Source organism: Palaemon carinicauda, chromosome 39 (genome assembly GCF_036898095.1).
Source record: "Palaemon carinicauda isolate YSFRI2023 chromosome 39, ASM3689809v2, whole genome shotgun sequence".
NCBI lineage: Eukaryota > Metazoa > Arthropoda > Malacostraca > Decapoda > Palaemonidae > Palaemon > Palaemon carinicauda.
This window is the reverse complement of record NC_090763.1, coordinates 46,599,984-46,617,483: the sequence shown is the minus strand read 5'-3', so window position 1 is coordinate 46,617,483 and position 17,500 is coordinate 46,599,984. Positions and strand designations below refer to the sequence as shown.

The window sequence follows — 17,500 nt, the reverse complement described above, 5'->3', positions numbered from 1 at the left end:
TAATATTTAGACTTTAAATTCACATTTGCGCAACGCTCTCTTCACTTGCTTCTACCATTAACGCCAGCGCCATCTGCAGTCCAAATTTCGAGTCACTCCGTGTTTTCCTTGCCACAGAATCTCGACACTCTCAATATCAAAGGTAAAATAATGCCAACGTTTCTCATTTTTGTCATGTTCTTGACCTGGCCGAAGGCTTTAGTGATAAAGAAAGGTTTAGGGTGCCAGGAATAGTGGGATATAGGAGAAATATAGGAGAAAAGTGATTGTTTTGCTTCGGGGGGAGACCTGATTGTCGGGCCTTGGTGACGACAGACGTACACACACACAGTCTTGTCACCCAACAAAAGAAAGGATTTATGTTTTAACGAATCTGCACGTCGTATCCTGTATCCTACGCAGGTAGGTCGTTTACCGTGGTCTTGAACTAAGCCTAAGTATCTATGAAAGCGAAAGACAATCGCTACCAAATGACTTTTGTAAATAGTGGATCATTCACCCCCTCCCCTGTGTATCTCCCCATGGCGCAACACAGGAGGTTTCCTTCAAAAATTCCTAAGTCATTTTCTCCCATTATCATTGATTATCTATTTAGTTTAAACGCGACACACAAGACTACCCGGCGGTCTTTTACCGATTGGAGGAAACAGTGATTGGGGGAAAGAGAAGGAGCAGATATAAGGTAAATAAGTTCCCGAATTGTCCTCAAAACAAATCGTCTCCGTTTCGAGAGTGCACAGAAGTCGAGGTGTGATGTCCAGGTGTCAATTTTGCGATAATCTCAAGTTATTTTGACCCGTTGGCAGTGTTGTATTTGTTTTTGAGTGTTTACACTGCTGCACCTAATTAGGCCAAAGTTGTTTATCGTAATGTGATTGGATAACCTCTCTTTATTCTTCTTTCATGTGCATTGCCGTATTCCTAAATGCGACCAGATCCCTGCTAGGATTTTGCAACATACCTATACTTATGTCTTGTTTTCTCAATTGTCCCAATTTTAAGCATGAAAATAAATGTTCAGTAGCATCTTCTTCATCTTTGCACAGATTTTCTGCATATTTTCCCCTGAAATTTACTTTTGAATTGCTATTTAGTTTGATAATATTTCTTTTATGTCTTCCATACAATATTAGTCTATATAAAGATTGTTAGCTTAAATTTTAATTAGGCCAAAGTTGTTTATCGTAATGTGATTGGATAACCTGACCGTGGACTGCAGAAAAGCCTGCAGGAGGCCCTGCCTGCTAACTTACTCTGTACTGCGGTATTCGCTGGCAAATCCTGTTCATCTTCTTTTGTAGCCTGTGGTAGGCCAGTGCATTGCATGTGTACTATTTTCGTCTCATTTAGCCTTACCTGTGGCAATTAATAGCATGTCCTATGTTTGTCTCATTTAGCCTTACCTGTAGCAATTAATAGCAATAAATATGATGAAGGCTGTTACACCCAAATGTATTGTTCATTAGCTTAACCAATTATGATAGGAATTTAGGAATTCTCAATTTTAATCCAGGTTAATGAATCAAGATGGTTGGATTTGGATAAGGTATCTTTAATAAGCTAAGTTTAGGCCAATGGTAGACTGGACAGAGCTCAATATCAAGTAGCTAAATTTCTTTTACCTATTATAAGCTGCCTAACTCGGAATTGTCATTAATCTAACTTTGGGATAAATAAGGGTGGGCAAGGCTTGTTGTTTATAAGTGGAGGCGTTATTTTTTAGGTTGAAGTGATCATTGGGATGTCTGTAGTTTTTGGGGACAGGGCGATATCTTTCTTATTACTAGCCAAATCGTATTTCATTATGGGGAAGATGTTCTTTACAATGATCTAACATACCATAATATGATTTTATTTTATCGTTTTGAATAATAGCACAATTTACCTTTACCACAGCAATATTTTCTAAGTTCAGCATTGTCCGAACGCAAGTCACGGGTAGCTCCTGCTTAGTTTCCAACTTTCCCGATAGATAGAGCCTGTGTCATCCCAGCCTAAGAAACGTTCGGTTTTACAATTTAATACTGTCCCGTCAATCTACATATTGATTGTTCTTGACAGCGTAATCCACTTGATGCCAGAGACTGCAGTACTTGACAGCAGAATTTGTGATAGGCATGGAGTTGATAGTCTAGTTCTAGGTCTCTGGAGCCTAGACTACAGGTAGAGACTTAATTTGGTTAATATAATATTTTAATTAAATTTCTAGCAAACCCAAGACAATTTTCTCAGCATGATAGGTGTTGTGACGTGTGTAGCGATCAACTAAAATGGGAACGGCATTTCATTGTACCCGTTTTATTGTTTACTTTTGTGAGACTGATGGTGGGTTTTCCGTCGCATGCGTTATTTTTAGTTCTTTGTGGGAGCTATTCTCTTTTTGTTGTATAATGATATTAGCCGAGTTTTCGAGCCAGTTAAGGGCTTCAAAGTATTTATGCATACATTCCTAGACAATGTTTTACAGCAGGCCCCTTTCTTCCCCCTGCGCTTCAGCGCTGTTATGACTGCTGTCTCAAGAAGACATCTCCCAGATGAGAGTTCAATCTATTTATAAATATTTTGCAATGTCATCTGTAGCGTGGTCTTCCACTGTCTTGGGTTAGAGTTCTCTTGCTTGAGGGTACACTCAGGCACTATTCTATCTAATTTCTCTTAATCTTGTTTTGTTAAAGTTTCTATTATTTATATAGGAAAAATTTATTTTAATGTTATTGTTCTTAGAATATTTAATTTTCCTTGTTTCCTTTCCTCACTGGGCTATTTTCACCTGTTGGGACCCCTGGGCTTATAGCATCCTGCTTTTCCAACTAGGGTTGAAGCTTAGCAAGTAATAATGATAATAATCGGCAAGTGATGACTATATTTAAGAACCTTTCAGTCCAGTATACAGTACAGTTATTGTTGGTCGTGTGAAAAATCAAAATGATCTCTTAAATACAGTAGTAATGATCCACATGGTTGGCTTTGCGCAACACGTTCATTTACTGGTTGCTTGAACTGAGTAGTATTGAAATTGTATCATTGCCAGCGAATTGATCCTCAACGGAGCAATTGTATCTTATTTTCACACCAGCATGAAACACATTTTCCTACTGGTTTTCTTGCTTACTGTACGGTATTAACTATACCTGACCATTGCCAGTCTTGTATTGGGGCCGGTGTGACGGTCTGAAGGACCCCCCGGTCTCAGAATTCTCCTTGATAATCTGCGCATGTGCGAACATTACCGTTTGCCAGTGCATACGAGGTTGATGTTTTATTTTCCTGTAATGTTAGCGTGCGCAGCTGAACATTACCGCTTGCCAATACATACAAGCTTTATGTTTTATTTTCATGCGAGCGAAGCGAGCTAATGGCGGAAAAGAACCATTATACGATGTCAAGGATTTTTCTGAGACCGGGGAATCGTTTAGGCCGTCACACCGGTTTAGTATGTGGCTTACCTTTAGAATATGGCTTACGAAATTCTGTGTGTTTTAGTATGGGACCTAACCTAACCTAACAAGCCAGGTAGGCCACATTCTAAACCAGAATAAAAAAGGTAGGCCACTTACTAAACCGGCACCCCTGTATTTTTTGGTGTTTCCTATCCAGAAACCCTGTTTCCCACTGAGATCATCCATAATTGTATTTGTAGGAGGTAGAAAAACTCTTAACTGGTGGTTTTACCCAATATTTATGGTCATATATGGATAAATGGAGAGTAAGAAAAATGTAGGGTTCAAGTACTTGGGAAGATATTAAAGTATCATACTGTACAGTATGTACCTATCCATGAGCTGCCTGGTCAGGCTATTGATATGAGGTATTGTCTTTAAGATAATTCAAGTACAGTATACAGAAACGGGATAATGTTAACGCTACTACCCCCAACATTATACATGAAAAAGTTTATTCATATGTTGTAATTTTTTTTTTTTTTTTTTTGTCAACGTTGTGCTGTAAACCGTTATGTAAGGGGTAAAATGTATTATGTAGGGAAGCAGCTTATAAAATATGTTTAGTGCAAACAAAATCCTATTCAACACTTCAATCCAGATGGTCCTTTAGCAAGGTTAAACAGTTGGGTAATTGCTCTTTTCGTAAGGAAGAGGCTATTTAGCCGGTCCCGTTAAAATAGACAAACCTGCTTTTCAGCTTATTTTGCCGGTAAATATTGGAAGAGGCTATTTAGAACTGTTCAACAACTAATTTTCCTTTATTATACATTTGCTCAACTACCTTTCAATATATTTGCTATTAACTCTTTAGATAATTTCTTGCTTAATACTTTTTTATACATCTGCCTACAACATTGCCAGGAACCTATAAAACAATAAAATATTCATATTGGTTTGAGACCGGCAAAATAAGCTTCAAAGCATGTAGGTTTATCTATTTTACCGGGACCGTTTAAATAGCCTATTCGTTTTTGTAACACTTGGAAATGCACAATAATTTATTTCCCAATGAGAAATTAATATTAATCATTCTCAATAACAAAAGTTTACCTGTTCATGTAAAGTTCTGGACAGTGGTACAGTTACTCAGTTTACGATTAACTTTGAATACTGCACAAGCAAATTTGGATTCAAGCATGCCAATTCAAATTGGGTCACAAGCATTGCATTAGTCTGTGAGCAAGAATTTCCTTGTATATGGGAATTTTTATGAATTAGTATACAGTATTACTATCAAGACTAGTACATTATACCTAGAAAGCCGTTAAAAGGCCACAAGCCTTTTTACACTGTTCTAGTGATTTTGTTTTGTATTAGCTCTCACACCTTGACTCTTAACACACTCGGCAATACTTGTAACAGCATTGCACAGTACTGTATCATGCACTTATCTTTGGAATTGCACATTGTTGAATTGTCATCTGGCTGTACATTGTAAAGCTAACAGTACAGATCAGTATTGTGACAATAGCTCCAAGAAAATTAACGAAGATGTAAGGAGGCGGCGATTAACGTAAAAGGAACGTTAAGAACTAGTGTGTGGAAGATCTGATAAAAATGTACAGTCTTACATCCATAATTTGTATAATCCTCAAGAAAAGAGATCAAACCAATTGGTGTTGTGAAAGGGTTGCTGTTAATGACAAAATAACAGCCTTGTGATCTTGATAACATTGTACTTGTACTTTGAGGATAAGCCTTTGCAACGGCTCCTCTATTCTTTTCTTTATATGGTATTGTCGTTTGTCACTTGATGTCTTGTTTTATTATTTTTTCTTATTTTCCACAGTTCTTGGATAAGGTTTTTTCTGCTTTCTATTTCTTTTTTATCGCAATTCCTGAAACAAAGAATATCCGCTATTATTTCACGTTCATTTTCAATATATGGTTGAAGTTTCTACCTATCTGGATCGTTGAAAAGCTGTTAGAGATATGATTGCTGAAAAGTGTGTGGAAAGCAAAGATACTGTACAAGTATTGCAGGCTGATATTGTGATAAAAGGACCCAGGTAAGTCGGCAGAAAAAGAAACTGAAACGTAAGGCAAGCTTGGGTAATTTGGGAGTTTCAAGAATAACCAACTTCCATAGTTTGTGCAACTCGATGAGACTGCAAACTGATGACAAGATAACAAAGGCATTCGTTGTAGAATTTAATAGGTTCATGGATTCTGAGTCTTGTCTGCGGCAGCAAGTATCAAATTGCAATTCCCAGTGTTTTATTGTAATATGATGCCCAGAACGACAGTCATTACAGCAGAAAAAGTCAATTCTTGGTTAAACCTCCAAAACAGTCTTAACCCGACCTGTTCTAATGCCTGCAGGGATTGCAAGATCAAACTACTTTTGTATCACTTGGAGAATCTATGAGCATTGAAGAAGTGCAAGGTGAAGGAAAAGCAACTTGAACTTCATATGGAGGCTAAACTACAAAGCTTGGATGACTTATGTTTGTGGGATGGGCTAGCGAGGTCAAACAGTATCTTACAGTGAAGCTTGTATTTTAAGCCTTGTTTTAATGCTTTTGCACATCTTCCAGCTATTAGACCAAATGGAAGAATTAAAATTCATTTGGATTAAGTTGCTACTGCCCCACACCATTCCAATACGCCTATTCATAGATCAGCTGGTGATCTGTAATTTCCAGAAGCTGTACATAATAGTGATGTTCCAACATTCCCTCAGTGTCACTGAAGGGACCAAATTGCTCAACGAGTTTTGAAAACATTCCCACATCTAAATGGTTGACAAATCCTGGGAACGGGTCATCAGCAGAACCTTAAATTCTGTGTAGAGTTAAATTGTGGCCTGAATATCTAGCTGAATGGATTTTAGAGGGGGTTAAACAGATGCAGGAGGCAGTTGAGAATAAAATTATCCTTTGAATAACTTGGTGAGCAGCTAATGACCGGGGAGCTCTTGTGTTGTACAAGGACAACAATAAGTAGGGTTATGGGTGATATATCATCTGAGGAGGAACGGGGATGAATTGACAGACCGGCTGAAGTGCGTGAACTTAAATGTCGAAAATCTAGGAAACCCTGTTAAGGCTTTGGCAGGACGAGCAGCAAATCTATTTACCAACAACTTGATGTCATAGTTTCATGTCATTTTAAATATAAGGCAAAAGCAGTGTTCTCTAGATAAGTTCCTTGTGAGAGTATATGAAAGACTACCAAATGTCCTGAAAGCGTAAATAGTGATAATTCTATTAACTGTAAAAATCATTCATGAAAGAAAACTCCTGATATTTTGACCGATATACTGTAGTTCTCATGCCGATTCTCCCTTCAAGCAGTAAACTCCCTCCCCCTCCTTTCTCTTCTCTTGTTGTCCTCACGGCAGCCACAACTCTTCAAAGGTGAATTAAGAGCCAGTCACTTTTTCTATTGCAGTAATTATTAATTTTTATTAATTTCTGATGTTAGTATTATGAATCATTCATTAATTAGCATTACAAACCTTTAAAAATGGCAAAAAAAAGGAAGAAGTTGGTGAGTTTATTCTTTCGGTGTCTTCATGGAAGTTGAAGAAATCTAACTCTCTTCTCTCTATGGTTCTTGAGCTTCTGAGCCTTCTCGGTCTCCTTCCTCTGGCGGGATGGCGAAGAAGGATTAATGGCTCCGACCAACCTTTAGGACAAGTGCCAAGTGAGGCGGACCTACTTTCTTCCCATAGAGGGCAGGTAATCCTTATCCCTCGCTTTTGGATAAGTCTGACATACTGTTTTCAGATGGCAACGATGTCAAGAAAAACATCCCAAGGATGCTATAGCCTTCCTTTGGTCTCGAGGGCATTCTGTCTATGGAGAAGCTCTGCAAGCCCTCTTAACATCTAGTATTTGGTTTTCTTCTGTTGCTTAGTCTTTACCTGCTGCCCCTGCAGAGGAAGATACTTAAGTGACCCCCTTCCATCAAGCCACGGATTAAAGACGATGCTGTCGATCATAGATCCTCGCCTTCTGCAATGCCTTCATCACCAACTAAAGAACTTAGAAGTCGTTGACCGATGGTGTCTTCGAGTGAGTGAAGGAAAGCCGTAGATTGTTTTCTCCACTGTCTCATTCCTTCCGTTCTTCTTCGGCATTGGGGTCTCTTGGTAACCGCTTGCCAAAGCGAAGCGGAGAGAGCACCTTAACAGATAACAATCCTTATTGCTTGTTCCCTCCTAACCTTTTTGTCTTGATGATGATCCTTATTGTTTGTTCCCTTGGGGTCTCTGAGACTTGAGCTTTGGTATTGCTCCCGTGTATGTTTTAATTAAAGTTCCTGAGTGAAGAACTGACGTCTCTCTCTACCCCATGGATATTATATGGTAGCAGAGCGTGGTTCCGATCCACGGACCTCTGGGTTATGGGCCCAGCACGCTTCCACTGCGCAACTCTTCACAGTTTGCTCAGAATCAACCTTGCCAGCCGCTAGGAAGTGTATCCTCACCTCGTCCAAAGATTGCAGAGGATGAAAGCAAGCTTCTGATCTTTAAGAAAAACATTGCTAGTGTGCATTCGCTTACCTCATCTGGTCACGAGCACTTGCTCACCAGTTAGCACGCTCTCATCTGGTCACGAGCACCTGCTCACCAGTTAGCACGCTCTCATCTGGTCACGAGCACCTGCTCACCTATTGGCACGCACTTGCCTGGTCTTGAGCACTCGCTGACCTGTTAGCACTTAGACTATTCCTGAACAATTTCTTGTTTGCAGCAGTCATCGTGCTTGCTCATGTGTTTGCATGCTCACCCATCTGTGCATGAGCAGACTTCTCTTAGCCTTCACTCACACGTATATTAATCCAGGTGTGCTAGCGCATACTTTATAAATCCTGGACTCGTTAGGGCACGTTCTTCTGTTTCCGTAAGCTCCCATGTTTGGGAACTTGCTAATGTTTATGCTGACTTGACTGTTAGTATGTACGCTCTCAAGGAGCGCTGATCTGTTCACACGCAAGTGCCCTTACATGGTTGTGCATGCTTGCCTAACTCTCACTCATTTTCGCGTGTGCTCTTCAGTTATTAGACATGCACCTGTCTGAGCGTTCACCTGTTCACGTTTCATTCAGTTCTCTACTTCCCATGGGAGGGTCCCCTGTAAGAAGCCAATGTAGAAAATAAAGTATGAAGTTCTTCTTTCACGACCAGTCCCCTTTGAGTGCACGCTCTCATTCTCTGGTAAGGTCATCCTTATGTTCTCCACCATCTGAGGGCCGGTGTGCTCTGATAATCAGAGTCTAGAGGTTGAAAGAGTCTTGCAAGTTAAGTCACCACACCACAAAGAAGGTTCCTGTCTAAAAGGAATGACTGTTCCTCTCGAAATGTCCTTGCCTGGTGATCTCCGGACTGGGGTTAGTGCCACTTGCTCGTTAATTTCTTAAGTGTGTGCAATCTCACCATCCTTGTGAGCTAAGGGTGGGGGTGGTTTTGGGGGAGCCTATAGCTCTACCTGTGGAGTCATCAATCGCCTGGCCCTCCGTGGGCCTAGCTTGGGTGCTGATCATATGTACAGTATACTGTATATGATCAATTTCTAGAGCATTGTCCTGGTAGCTAGAGCCACATCAATGTCCCTTGCCTCAGCCATTCATGAAAGGTATTTAAACTAGAGACGACAAGCTGAAGCTCTCCACGATTGCAGTGTGGAGAAGACTCGTCTGCTGAGGGCAAACACCCTAAAGAAGCATTGGTCCGCATGTTGGCCCAATACTACCGTATTTTCTCCTCAGAGGTATAGGCATTTGCTCTTCACTTGAGGTAAGTGTAGGAATGAAGGGCATCTTTAAAGGTGTAAGTGATAGTCCCATTGTATCAACTTCATTTAACTACCATCCAAACACGATTCTGGGATCAGAGAGGGAAAATACTGTATTCAAATATTCCTCAGAACGTGGCAACCCCTTTCCCCAAAGAATGAGGAGCCCTTGGATAGGATTGACCCGTTGTCACTTGATTTGGGTACAGCCCCAAGCAGAGTTAGAAAACCTGGAGGTATGGTAGATGTTCTTGAAGGTTATGATTCTTGCTAATAGATCAAAATCTTAAGTAGAGGCTACTAGAGCTCCAGTAAAGTCTCCTATGAAAAGTCTTCAGGGAACCACAAGGCTCAAAGTCTTGCTGGAACTTTTTGGTCAGATCTGGTCAGGCAAGCTATGAATACCATAGTTACTCAAGTTTCCAGCTGGAGTAATTTACGTATTGACGGAACACAATATTACCTATGTATTTCTGATCAGAAGAACTTTTACATCCCAGAAGAGGTCATTTATTCACCTCAACCAATAGATGCAGATGTCATGACCCTGACCCGGGGGACATTAATGGAGAGGCTAGGGACGCAGTCCACAATCTTCTTGGCATCTGAACTGGCCAATATGGAAGTACCTGCAATGGTACGCATCTAAACAACTTCCTGGTTGACTGGTCGATGGCTTAATTCGCCTGTTCTCAGTATCTGTCGAATCCTGAGAATAGGAAGAAATTTACAAACCTAGTTCTGCCGGGGACAGGCATTCGCCTTCCTAACCTACCCAGTCAGCTAATCAGTGGGCCAACTGGGTTGTGAAGTGGAGGGATACAGTTGCAGCCAGGTTAGCAAGACAAGTTGAAGAGTGGGAGTCACTGGAACTGCATCATGCAATCATTCCAACGTCATCTGATAGGCCATTCGATAGCATTGATGAGTGGCATACATCAAAAAGCAAGAGGTACTGTTTCACAGCATCTCTGTGGGTTGGCTAAACATCCTCACATGAGGCTTAGATAACAAAGAAGAGTTGTAAGCAAGATTTATCCTCAGGAGAAATGTAGGCCTACTTGCTAACAAGCAAGATTCGCTTAATATCGCATAGTTTGTCATACTGAGGGATAGATAGTTTGCATTTTCCTTTGTTCCCTAGTTCAATACTAAAACTCAGAACACAGCTGTACATGACCCCAGGTTTTATACTTTCTCCATCTCCTCACTCAGGGAAGCAACCAACATTCGGGATGATTTACCTCTTTGGCCTGTGGGGCCACTAAGATGCTACCTGAAGTAGATTCATTCCTCCATATCGCATAAAGGTCTTGAGAAGCACTATCTTCTGGCTTCAAGAGACAGAAATGATGGCAAGAATTCTGTAAAGAAGACTATGAAAAATGTGACATGTTTTTTAATTGCCTAGCTTAGGTAATACTGTGTAGTAGTATAAACATTACCTACATTAAACATTAAATATATTGTATATAAGTTGACTTTAATGTTAAATGGGAAGATACACATCAATTTTCAGTTAACACATTTATGCCACGTGATTCACCTTGTATGAATTGATATCTTATCAAAGCTTATAATGGAATATATCTTGGTAATGTGAATGTTTTGGGTTGTCCTGTAAATGGTGCACATTAGAGGATTGTGTAGTTCCTCTCCAGAGGTTGAAGTGTAGAAGACTCGTAAGCCTATAACTGAAATTTCAGATCCTGTGTACCTTGTTGCTGTACTCTTAAAATTTGGAAAATGACAAAAATAATTTGTCTAAAATTTGTTCATCTTTGGGAATAACACTGATTCTGCCAACAACCTACTTGGTCATGCGTTAGATCTAAGAAAAGAATAAGAATGTGCATCTTTACCCAACAGGTGGGGAATAATATGCTGTACTCTTGGGACTTGGTCAATTTACCTTTTTAGGAGAATGTCATGCCATTGGCTTGCTTTCCAAATTATTGGCTGAATAGCTTCGGGCTGTTACAACATACTGTACTGTACATTAGATTGGGCACTATATTTCAAAGACTCACTGAATCTAGTTACATGTTAGTGTATAATTGAATCAGGTAGGCCAAGTAGATAATCTGAAACTAAAGTAAATCCATGTAGAATTAGTTAAATGCTTTGCCTCAGTTCAATACTGTAATGATGCATAAAAATTGCCTGCTCAAGGGATTTTCCTATCAAGGTCTGACCCATCACTGTACAGTATGTAATTTGAATCAAACTTATTGGAATTACAGTACTGTACAATACTTAAAACTGTCAATTATTTATTGGAAAATACTAGATCTAATTTGTCTTCTCTTAAAAGTAAATCCATTACTAATCACAATATGGCTTGTCAGACCCCCAGGTACTCGACTTGACTCCTATGGCTCTTGTGAGCCAACTCTTGTTGTAGTAAGCAAGCACCATTTAATGTTACCATTTAGACTGAAAAATTTCTGGTTATCATAACCTGTAAATGTTGTGTACAACTTTCTAATTTTGTGCATACATGTACAATGCTTTGGTTTCAATTGGCCTACAAGTCTGGTGTCAATTTTCTTATTACATACATGAACAAGTAGGGTATACTGCATTGCACTGCAGAATATAGTCTGTAAATTGAAAAAGAATATTGGGGGTGTGTGGGGGGCATCTGCACAATTGGGATATTCTAGGTTGTGTGCATTTTATACCTTTTGATAAGACATATTACCAATGTACGTACTGTCAACTGAATTGTTTATGTCTAGTGATGGCCATTTAAAGTATTGCTACCAGATAAATCCAGAGGAAGAAAATTATATAGGATTAAAATTTAATGTTGAATGTTGGCCATTATTATAATATACATTTTAATCTGCCTTGATGAATAGATTCCTTGTGTATGAGAAATGATGTATTATGAGAACATGTGGGTGTTCTGGATGAAATTGTAATTTTCCAGTTAGCAAAGATTCGTGGTAGAAGACATTTCGGACAACCAAAATTTGGTCAGTACAGAATATATTGTACAATGAAGAGTTTAAAATAGAATTTGGTAGTTTGCTCAAAGCACTAAAGTCTAGGTTTCTACATGTAGTGGAAAGGGCATGATGTACCAGGTAGAGGGAAGATGATGTAGTAGGTCTCCTCCCAAGACAAACCCAATGCCAAGAGTTCTCATCTTCCCTTAGTCACAGATCATTCTTAAAAGACCAGCTTTGTCAAAATGTGTTGAGAGTTAAGCAGGTCACAATTGATTATTGCTGAATGTTGGTAAATTTGTTGCAGTTGTGGTCATCTGGTTTGCTTCCTTTATGACCTTGTTCTCAGATTTTTTACGTCCCACATCTTTATGGGTATCAACTTGATATGAATACCTGTTATTCGGACTTGGATCTTAAAGAAGATATTCTACATTTTCATGCCAACAATAAGTCCAGTAAGATGTTCTGAATGGGAAAACTTTGGACTTTTGTCAAACTCCTTTGATTTGTCTGTGATGTTGAGCCTGTTTTATTGCATATAATCCTCTAGGTCTTGATTGGTGTTTTCATTTATAATCATACTGTGTATGTCTGCAAATGTGGGAGAGCTTGATCCTTTGCAGTATGAAGTGCTTGGTACTGTCTTCTGATTCAAGGAAATGGTATGAGGGAGGGCCATACTGTAGTTCGTGAGGTGCAAGAATGAAGTGTCCAAACATAGTTGTGTTCATTTCATTAGATCAGGTGGACAGAATTGTTTAAAGAAAAAAAAAAACTTACAAATACGCAAACTGTGTGTACTGTAATGGTGTACCCTAATTTGCAATAATGCAGTAATCTCGGGGGTGTATTTTAATTGATAGTCTTATTTCATTTCTTTATGTCAATATTTTTTTTTATCTTATTTCTTTTCAGTACAGTATAGTACTGTATTTTCATATTTCATATCACCCATCATATAAAGTTTTCAATATGCTTTTGTATAGCTTTTTGTGCCTTTTGTAGACCTTGATCGTGGGTATCAGCTGCCCATACCATTTAAAGATTATTTTAATTAAGGCCATTATTTTATTAATTTAACCTTCGAAGATTAATGTAAACCTGTATTTCTCTATAAGCCGTTAGCTCATTAATGTCCACCCAATATTAATGGACAATGTATAATTTTCCTTTTATATTTTTACAGACGGATGAGCAGTGGATTAAACTCATGATTTGGCACTTGTGCCAAGATGAAGGTTGACCGTTCTAAATTAAAGAAAAGCAGCTCAGAAGTTGTAAGTAAAAGTCCTTTTTTGTTGCTATGATTTCAACTAGATTTAGACTGGATTGTTTTCTTTATTGCTTTTGTTGCTTCTAGATATTTAAAAAAAATTTGAAATTGCTTTAGAATTTTATATAGTAAGTTTGTAATGAATTTTACTGTCTTTTCAGCCGGGGGACTGTGGCTGGCTGATAGAGAAACTGCAAAAATGTAGCAATGAGGAATTGTTACCGGTCCTCCGGAGTGTGGAATCCTGGAATTATGGAAAATGTGAACTTTATCACTGGATTGATGTACTTGACAGGTATGCTTATAGTTTTGGCATTGGTCAGCTAATAACAGTTAATAAAACTTTGTTCAGTATAAACCAGTTAGGAACTTTAACTTATATTTTTCACAATTTTTTTTTTTTGTATTGTGTATCTTTTTACCAAGGCACTTCCCCCAATTTGGGGGAGTAGCCGACATCAAACAAATGAACAGAAGGGGCCCTGACCTCTCTCCGCTCCTCCCAGCCTGACGATGGATTCAGTTGAGTTTGGCTGGTACTGCTAGGGTGCCACAGCCCACCCTCCCCTGTTATCCACTACAGTTGAAGTTTCATACGCTGAATCCCCTACTGCTGCTACCTCCGCAGTCGCTAAGTATCCGGAGGAAGCAGCAGCAGAGCCTACCTGAACTCCATCTCAATTGCTCTCCAATCATTCCTATTTCTAGACTCTCTTGCCTCTCTCACATCTATCCTCCTATCGCCCAGAATTTTTTTCACTCCATCCATCCACTCAAACCTTGGCCTTGTTCATGTATTTTTCCCATCAACTCTTGCATTCATCACCTTCGTTAGCAGTTAGCAGCCACTTTCCATTATCTCAACATGTCCAAACCAGCTCAACACATTCATATTCACTTTAGCTGCTAAATAATTTCTTACACCCGTTCTCACCCTCGCTACTTCATTCCTAACCCTATCCAATCAAGATACACCAGCCATACTCCTCAGACAAACATTCAATTTCTGTCTCTCCGTCACTTTCATTCCCCACAACTCCGATTCATACATTACAGTTGGTACAATCACTTTCTCATACAGAACTTTACATTTATGCCTATACCTCTTCTTTTTTTTTTTTTTTTTTTCTTTTTTGTACCACTGCCCCCAACTCTTGGCATCCTTCATTCACACTGATGTACACCTGCTTCCACTCCACCATTTGCTGCAACAAGTAACTGATCTACATCCTCAAGTAACTCTCCATTCAACATGACATTCAACTCGCACCACCCTCCCTTCTCGTGCATCTCATAACCTTACTCTTACCCACATTAACTCTCGCCTTACTTCTCTCACACACCCTTTTAAATTGTCGCTAATCGACCAAGCTTCTCTTCCGAGTCTGCAACCAGTACGTTATCATCCGCAAACTACAACTGATTTACCTCCCATTCATAATCACACTTCTATCATTTTCAATTCTCGACCAAGCAATCAAGCATTCACCTCTGTAACCACTCCATCAATAAACAAGTTGAACAATCTTGGCTAGTCACACATCCCTGTCTCGGCTCCACTCTTGCTGGAAACCACTTGCTCACTCCATTTCCTATCCTGACACACGCTTTAGTACCTTTGTAGAAACTTTTCACTGGTTGCAACAACCTTCCACTAATTCCATATAATCTCATCACATGCCACATCGCTTCCCTATCAACTCTATCATACGCTTTCTCAAGATCCATAAACACAACATAAATCTCCTTACCTTTTGCTAAATATTTCTCGCCTATCTACCTAACTGTAAAAATCTGATTCATACATCTACTACCTCTTCCAAAGCCACCCTGTACTTCTAAGATTGCATTCTGTTTTTTTCTTAATCCTATTAATCAGTACTCTACCATACACTTTCCCAACCACACTCAACAAACTAATACCCCATGAATTACAAGTCATGCACAACTCCCTTACACTTACATAGTGGTACAATACACACACACCCAGTCTACTGGTATCATTGACAACATAAAACACACATTAAACAATCTCGCCAACCATTCAAGTACAGTCTCACCCCCCTTCCTTAAATATCTTGGCTCTCACATCATCCATACCAGGTGCTTTTCCTACTAGAGTTTCATATAGTGCTCTCCTCACTTCAATGTCTATTCTCCTCTCCCCATCACTGGCACCTCAACACCTGCAACAGTAATTATGTCTGCATCCCTTTTATCCTCAACATTCAGTAAACTTTCAAAATATTCCGCCCACCTATTTTGTTGTAAATGTCATAAAATCATGGCAGTTTCATGTACTTTTTCTTGGAAAAAATGGTTCTGTTCACTGTGAATCGATTATAGAAAAAAATTTCAGGAATTTCTTTTAACTATCATTTTAATAAAAATTAGAGTAAAGCACTGTGATTGTGTGTAAAATCCCACTGGAGCCTTCCTTAAAAGGTCTGGCAACACTCGGGCTGGAGCAGAAAGGAAGCAAATGCCATGCTAACACTGCTTGGAAGGGCCTCGCCTTGACTCTACTGGATGAAGAGGGAGTGGATTGAGCCCTCTACTATTCTAGCTATTTTATTATTAATTGCTAAGCTACAATCCTAGTTGGAAAAGGAGAATGCTCCAACAGGGAAAATAGCCCAGTTAGGAAAGGAAACTAGGAAAATTGAATATTTTAAGAACAGTAACAACATTAAAGTAATTATCTCCTTTACAAACTATATAGATTTTAACAGAAGAGGAAGAGAAATAAGATAGAATAGTGTGCCTGAGTGTACCCTCAAGCAAGAGAATTCTAACCTAAGACAGTGGAAGACCATGGTACAGAGGCTATGGCACTACCCAAGACTTTGAGAACAATGGTTTAATTTTGTAGTGTCCTTCTAGAAGAGTTGGTTACCATAGGTAAAGTCTCTCTTCTACCCTTACCAAGAGAAAAGTGTCCCCTGAACAATTACAGTGCTGTAATTAACCCTTGGGTGAAGAAGAATTTGTTGGTAATCTGTATTGTCAGGTGTATGAGGACAGGAGAATATGTGAAGAGTTGGCCATACTATTCGGTGTGTGTAGGCAAAAGGAAAATGAACGGTAACCAAAGAGAAGGATTCAATGTAGTACTGTATGGCCAGTCAAAGGACCCCATAACTCTTTAGAGGTAGTATCTCAAGGGGTGGCTGGTGCCCTGATAAACAAGATGTTCACAGAAGATGAATGTACCAAATATGTTCACAGAAGATGAATGTACCAAATCCAAGCTTAATGGAACCCTTACTTGCATCCAACCTAGACAGGAACATGATTATTGAGATGTTCTTTGAGAAGATAGGGACCACCTCTGTAGAACCCTGCAGTAAGCCTCCTTCCTCCGAGAAATCTAGATTGTTCTCGGATCCAAAGCCTAAAATATGGAAAGGGGCTAGTCCACTATGATCCAGATTCCGAAACCCCTAACTGCTGTAATAGGTAGATAAGGCTTGTAATATCCGAAATACTTACCCAGCAGGCTTAGTGATCTTTGCAAATCCGTTCACACATATTGAAACGAGGAAAACAGCCCTTGGATCTTTGGTCTTCTGCCTCAGGATCCATATTCTATTAGAATTGATCCATTCCAAACAAATGGAACATTTTTCATGGCCACAAGCCTTTCCCACAATTGGCAAAACTATCACAATGCACCTTGCAACACTCGTGACCCAACTGTGTTAGCCATGTTATCACAGTACCTGGATACATTTTGGTTTAATCACTTTAATATGTAATGAAAACGTATTAAGTGAAAAACCAATTATAAAACTCCCTTTGAAAAGGGTAGTATATCTCCCATCCCTTTCCTATCATGGCCACACAAGTAACAGAGGCTCAAACAATAATTATTCCCCATTTATCCAAGGTATTCAACTTCAGTAAGACGGGCTATGGTCTATCCTAGCTCCTAATATATCGTAGTCGACTTCATGGTATACCAAATCAAGGCTATGGGAACTAAACAACAAATGAACCTACCAAGGTTAGAAATTGAAATTGAAAGAAATTTTATTAACCACAGATAATTCTATCATTTCCTCTTTTCGCCTTCCAGTAGTCATA

The 17,500-nt window shown here is 39.3% G+C and overlaps 1 protein-coding gene across 8 annotated transcripts in view; it reads left to right on the top strand.

Moving 5' to 3' along the window:
- Window positions 1-44: 44 nt before the first annotated feature.
- Window positions 45-17,500, top strand: part of HUWE1 (HECT, UBA and WWE domain containing E3 ubiquitin protein ligase 1) — a 106,086-nt gene continuing 88,630 nt past the window's right edge. For 7 of the 8 annotated variants that reach the window (XM_068362873.1, XM_068362872.1, XM_068362870.1 and 4 more), the window contains exons 1-3: window positions 45-142; window positions 13,328-13,418; window positions 13,576-13,709. In XM_068362873.1, coding sequence (XP_068218974.1) covers window positions 13,374-13,418; window positions 13,576-13,709 — 179 coding nt within the window. In that variant the 5' untranslated portion in view covers window positions 45-142; window positions 13,328-13,373. Of the gene's footprint in view, window positions 143-222; window positions 403-13,327; window positions 13,419-13,575; window positions 13,710-17,500 lie in introns of those variants that run through there. The other variant, XM_068362868.1, reaches the window with a different exon arrangement.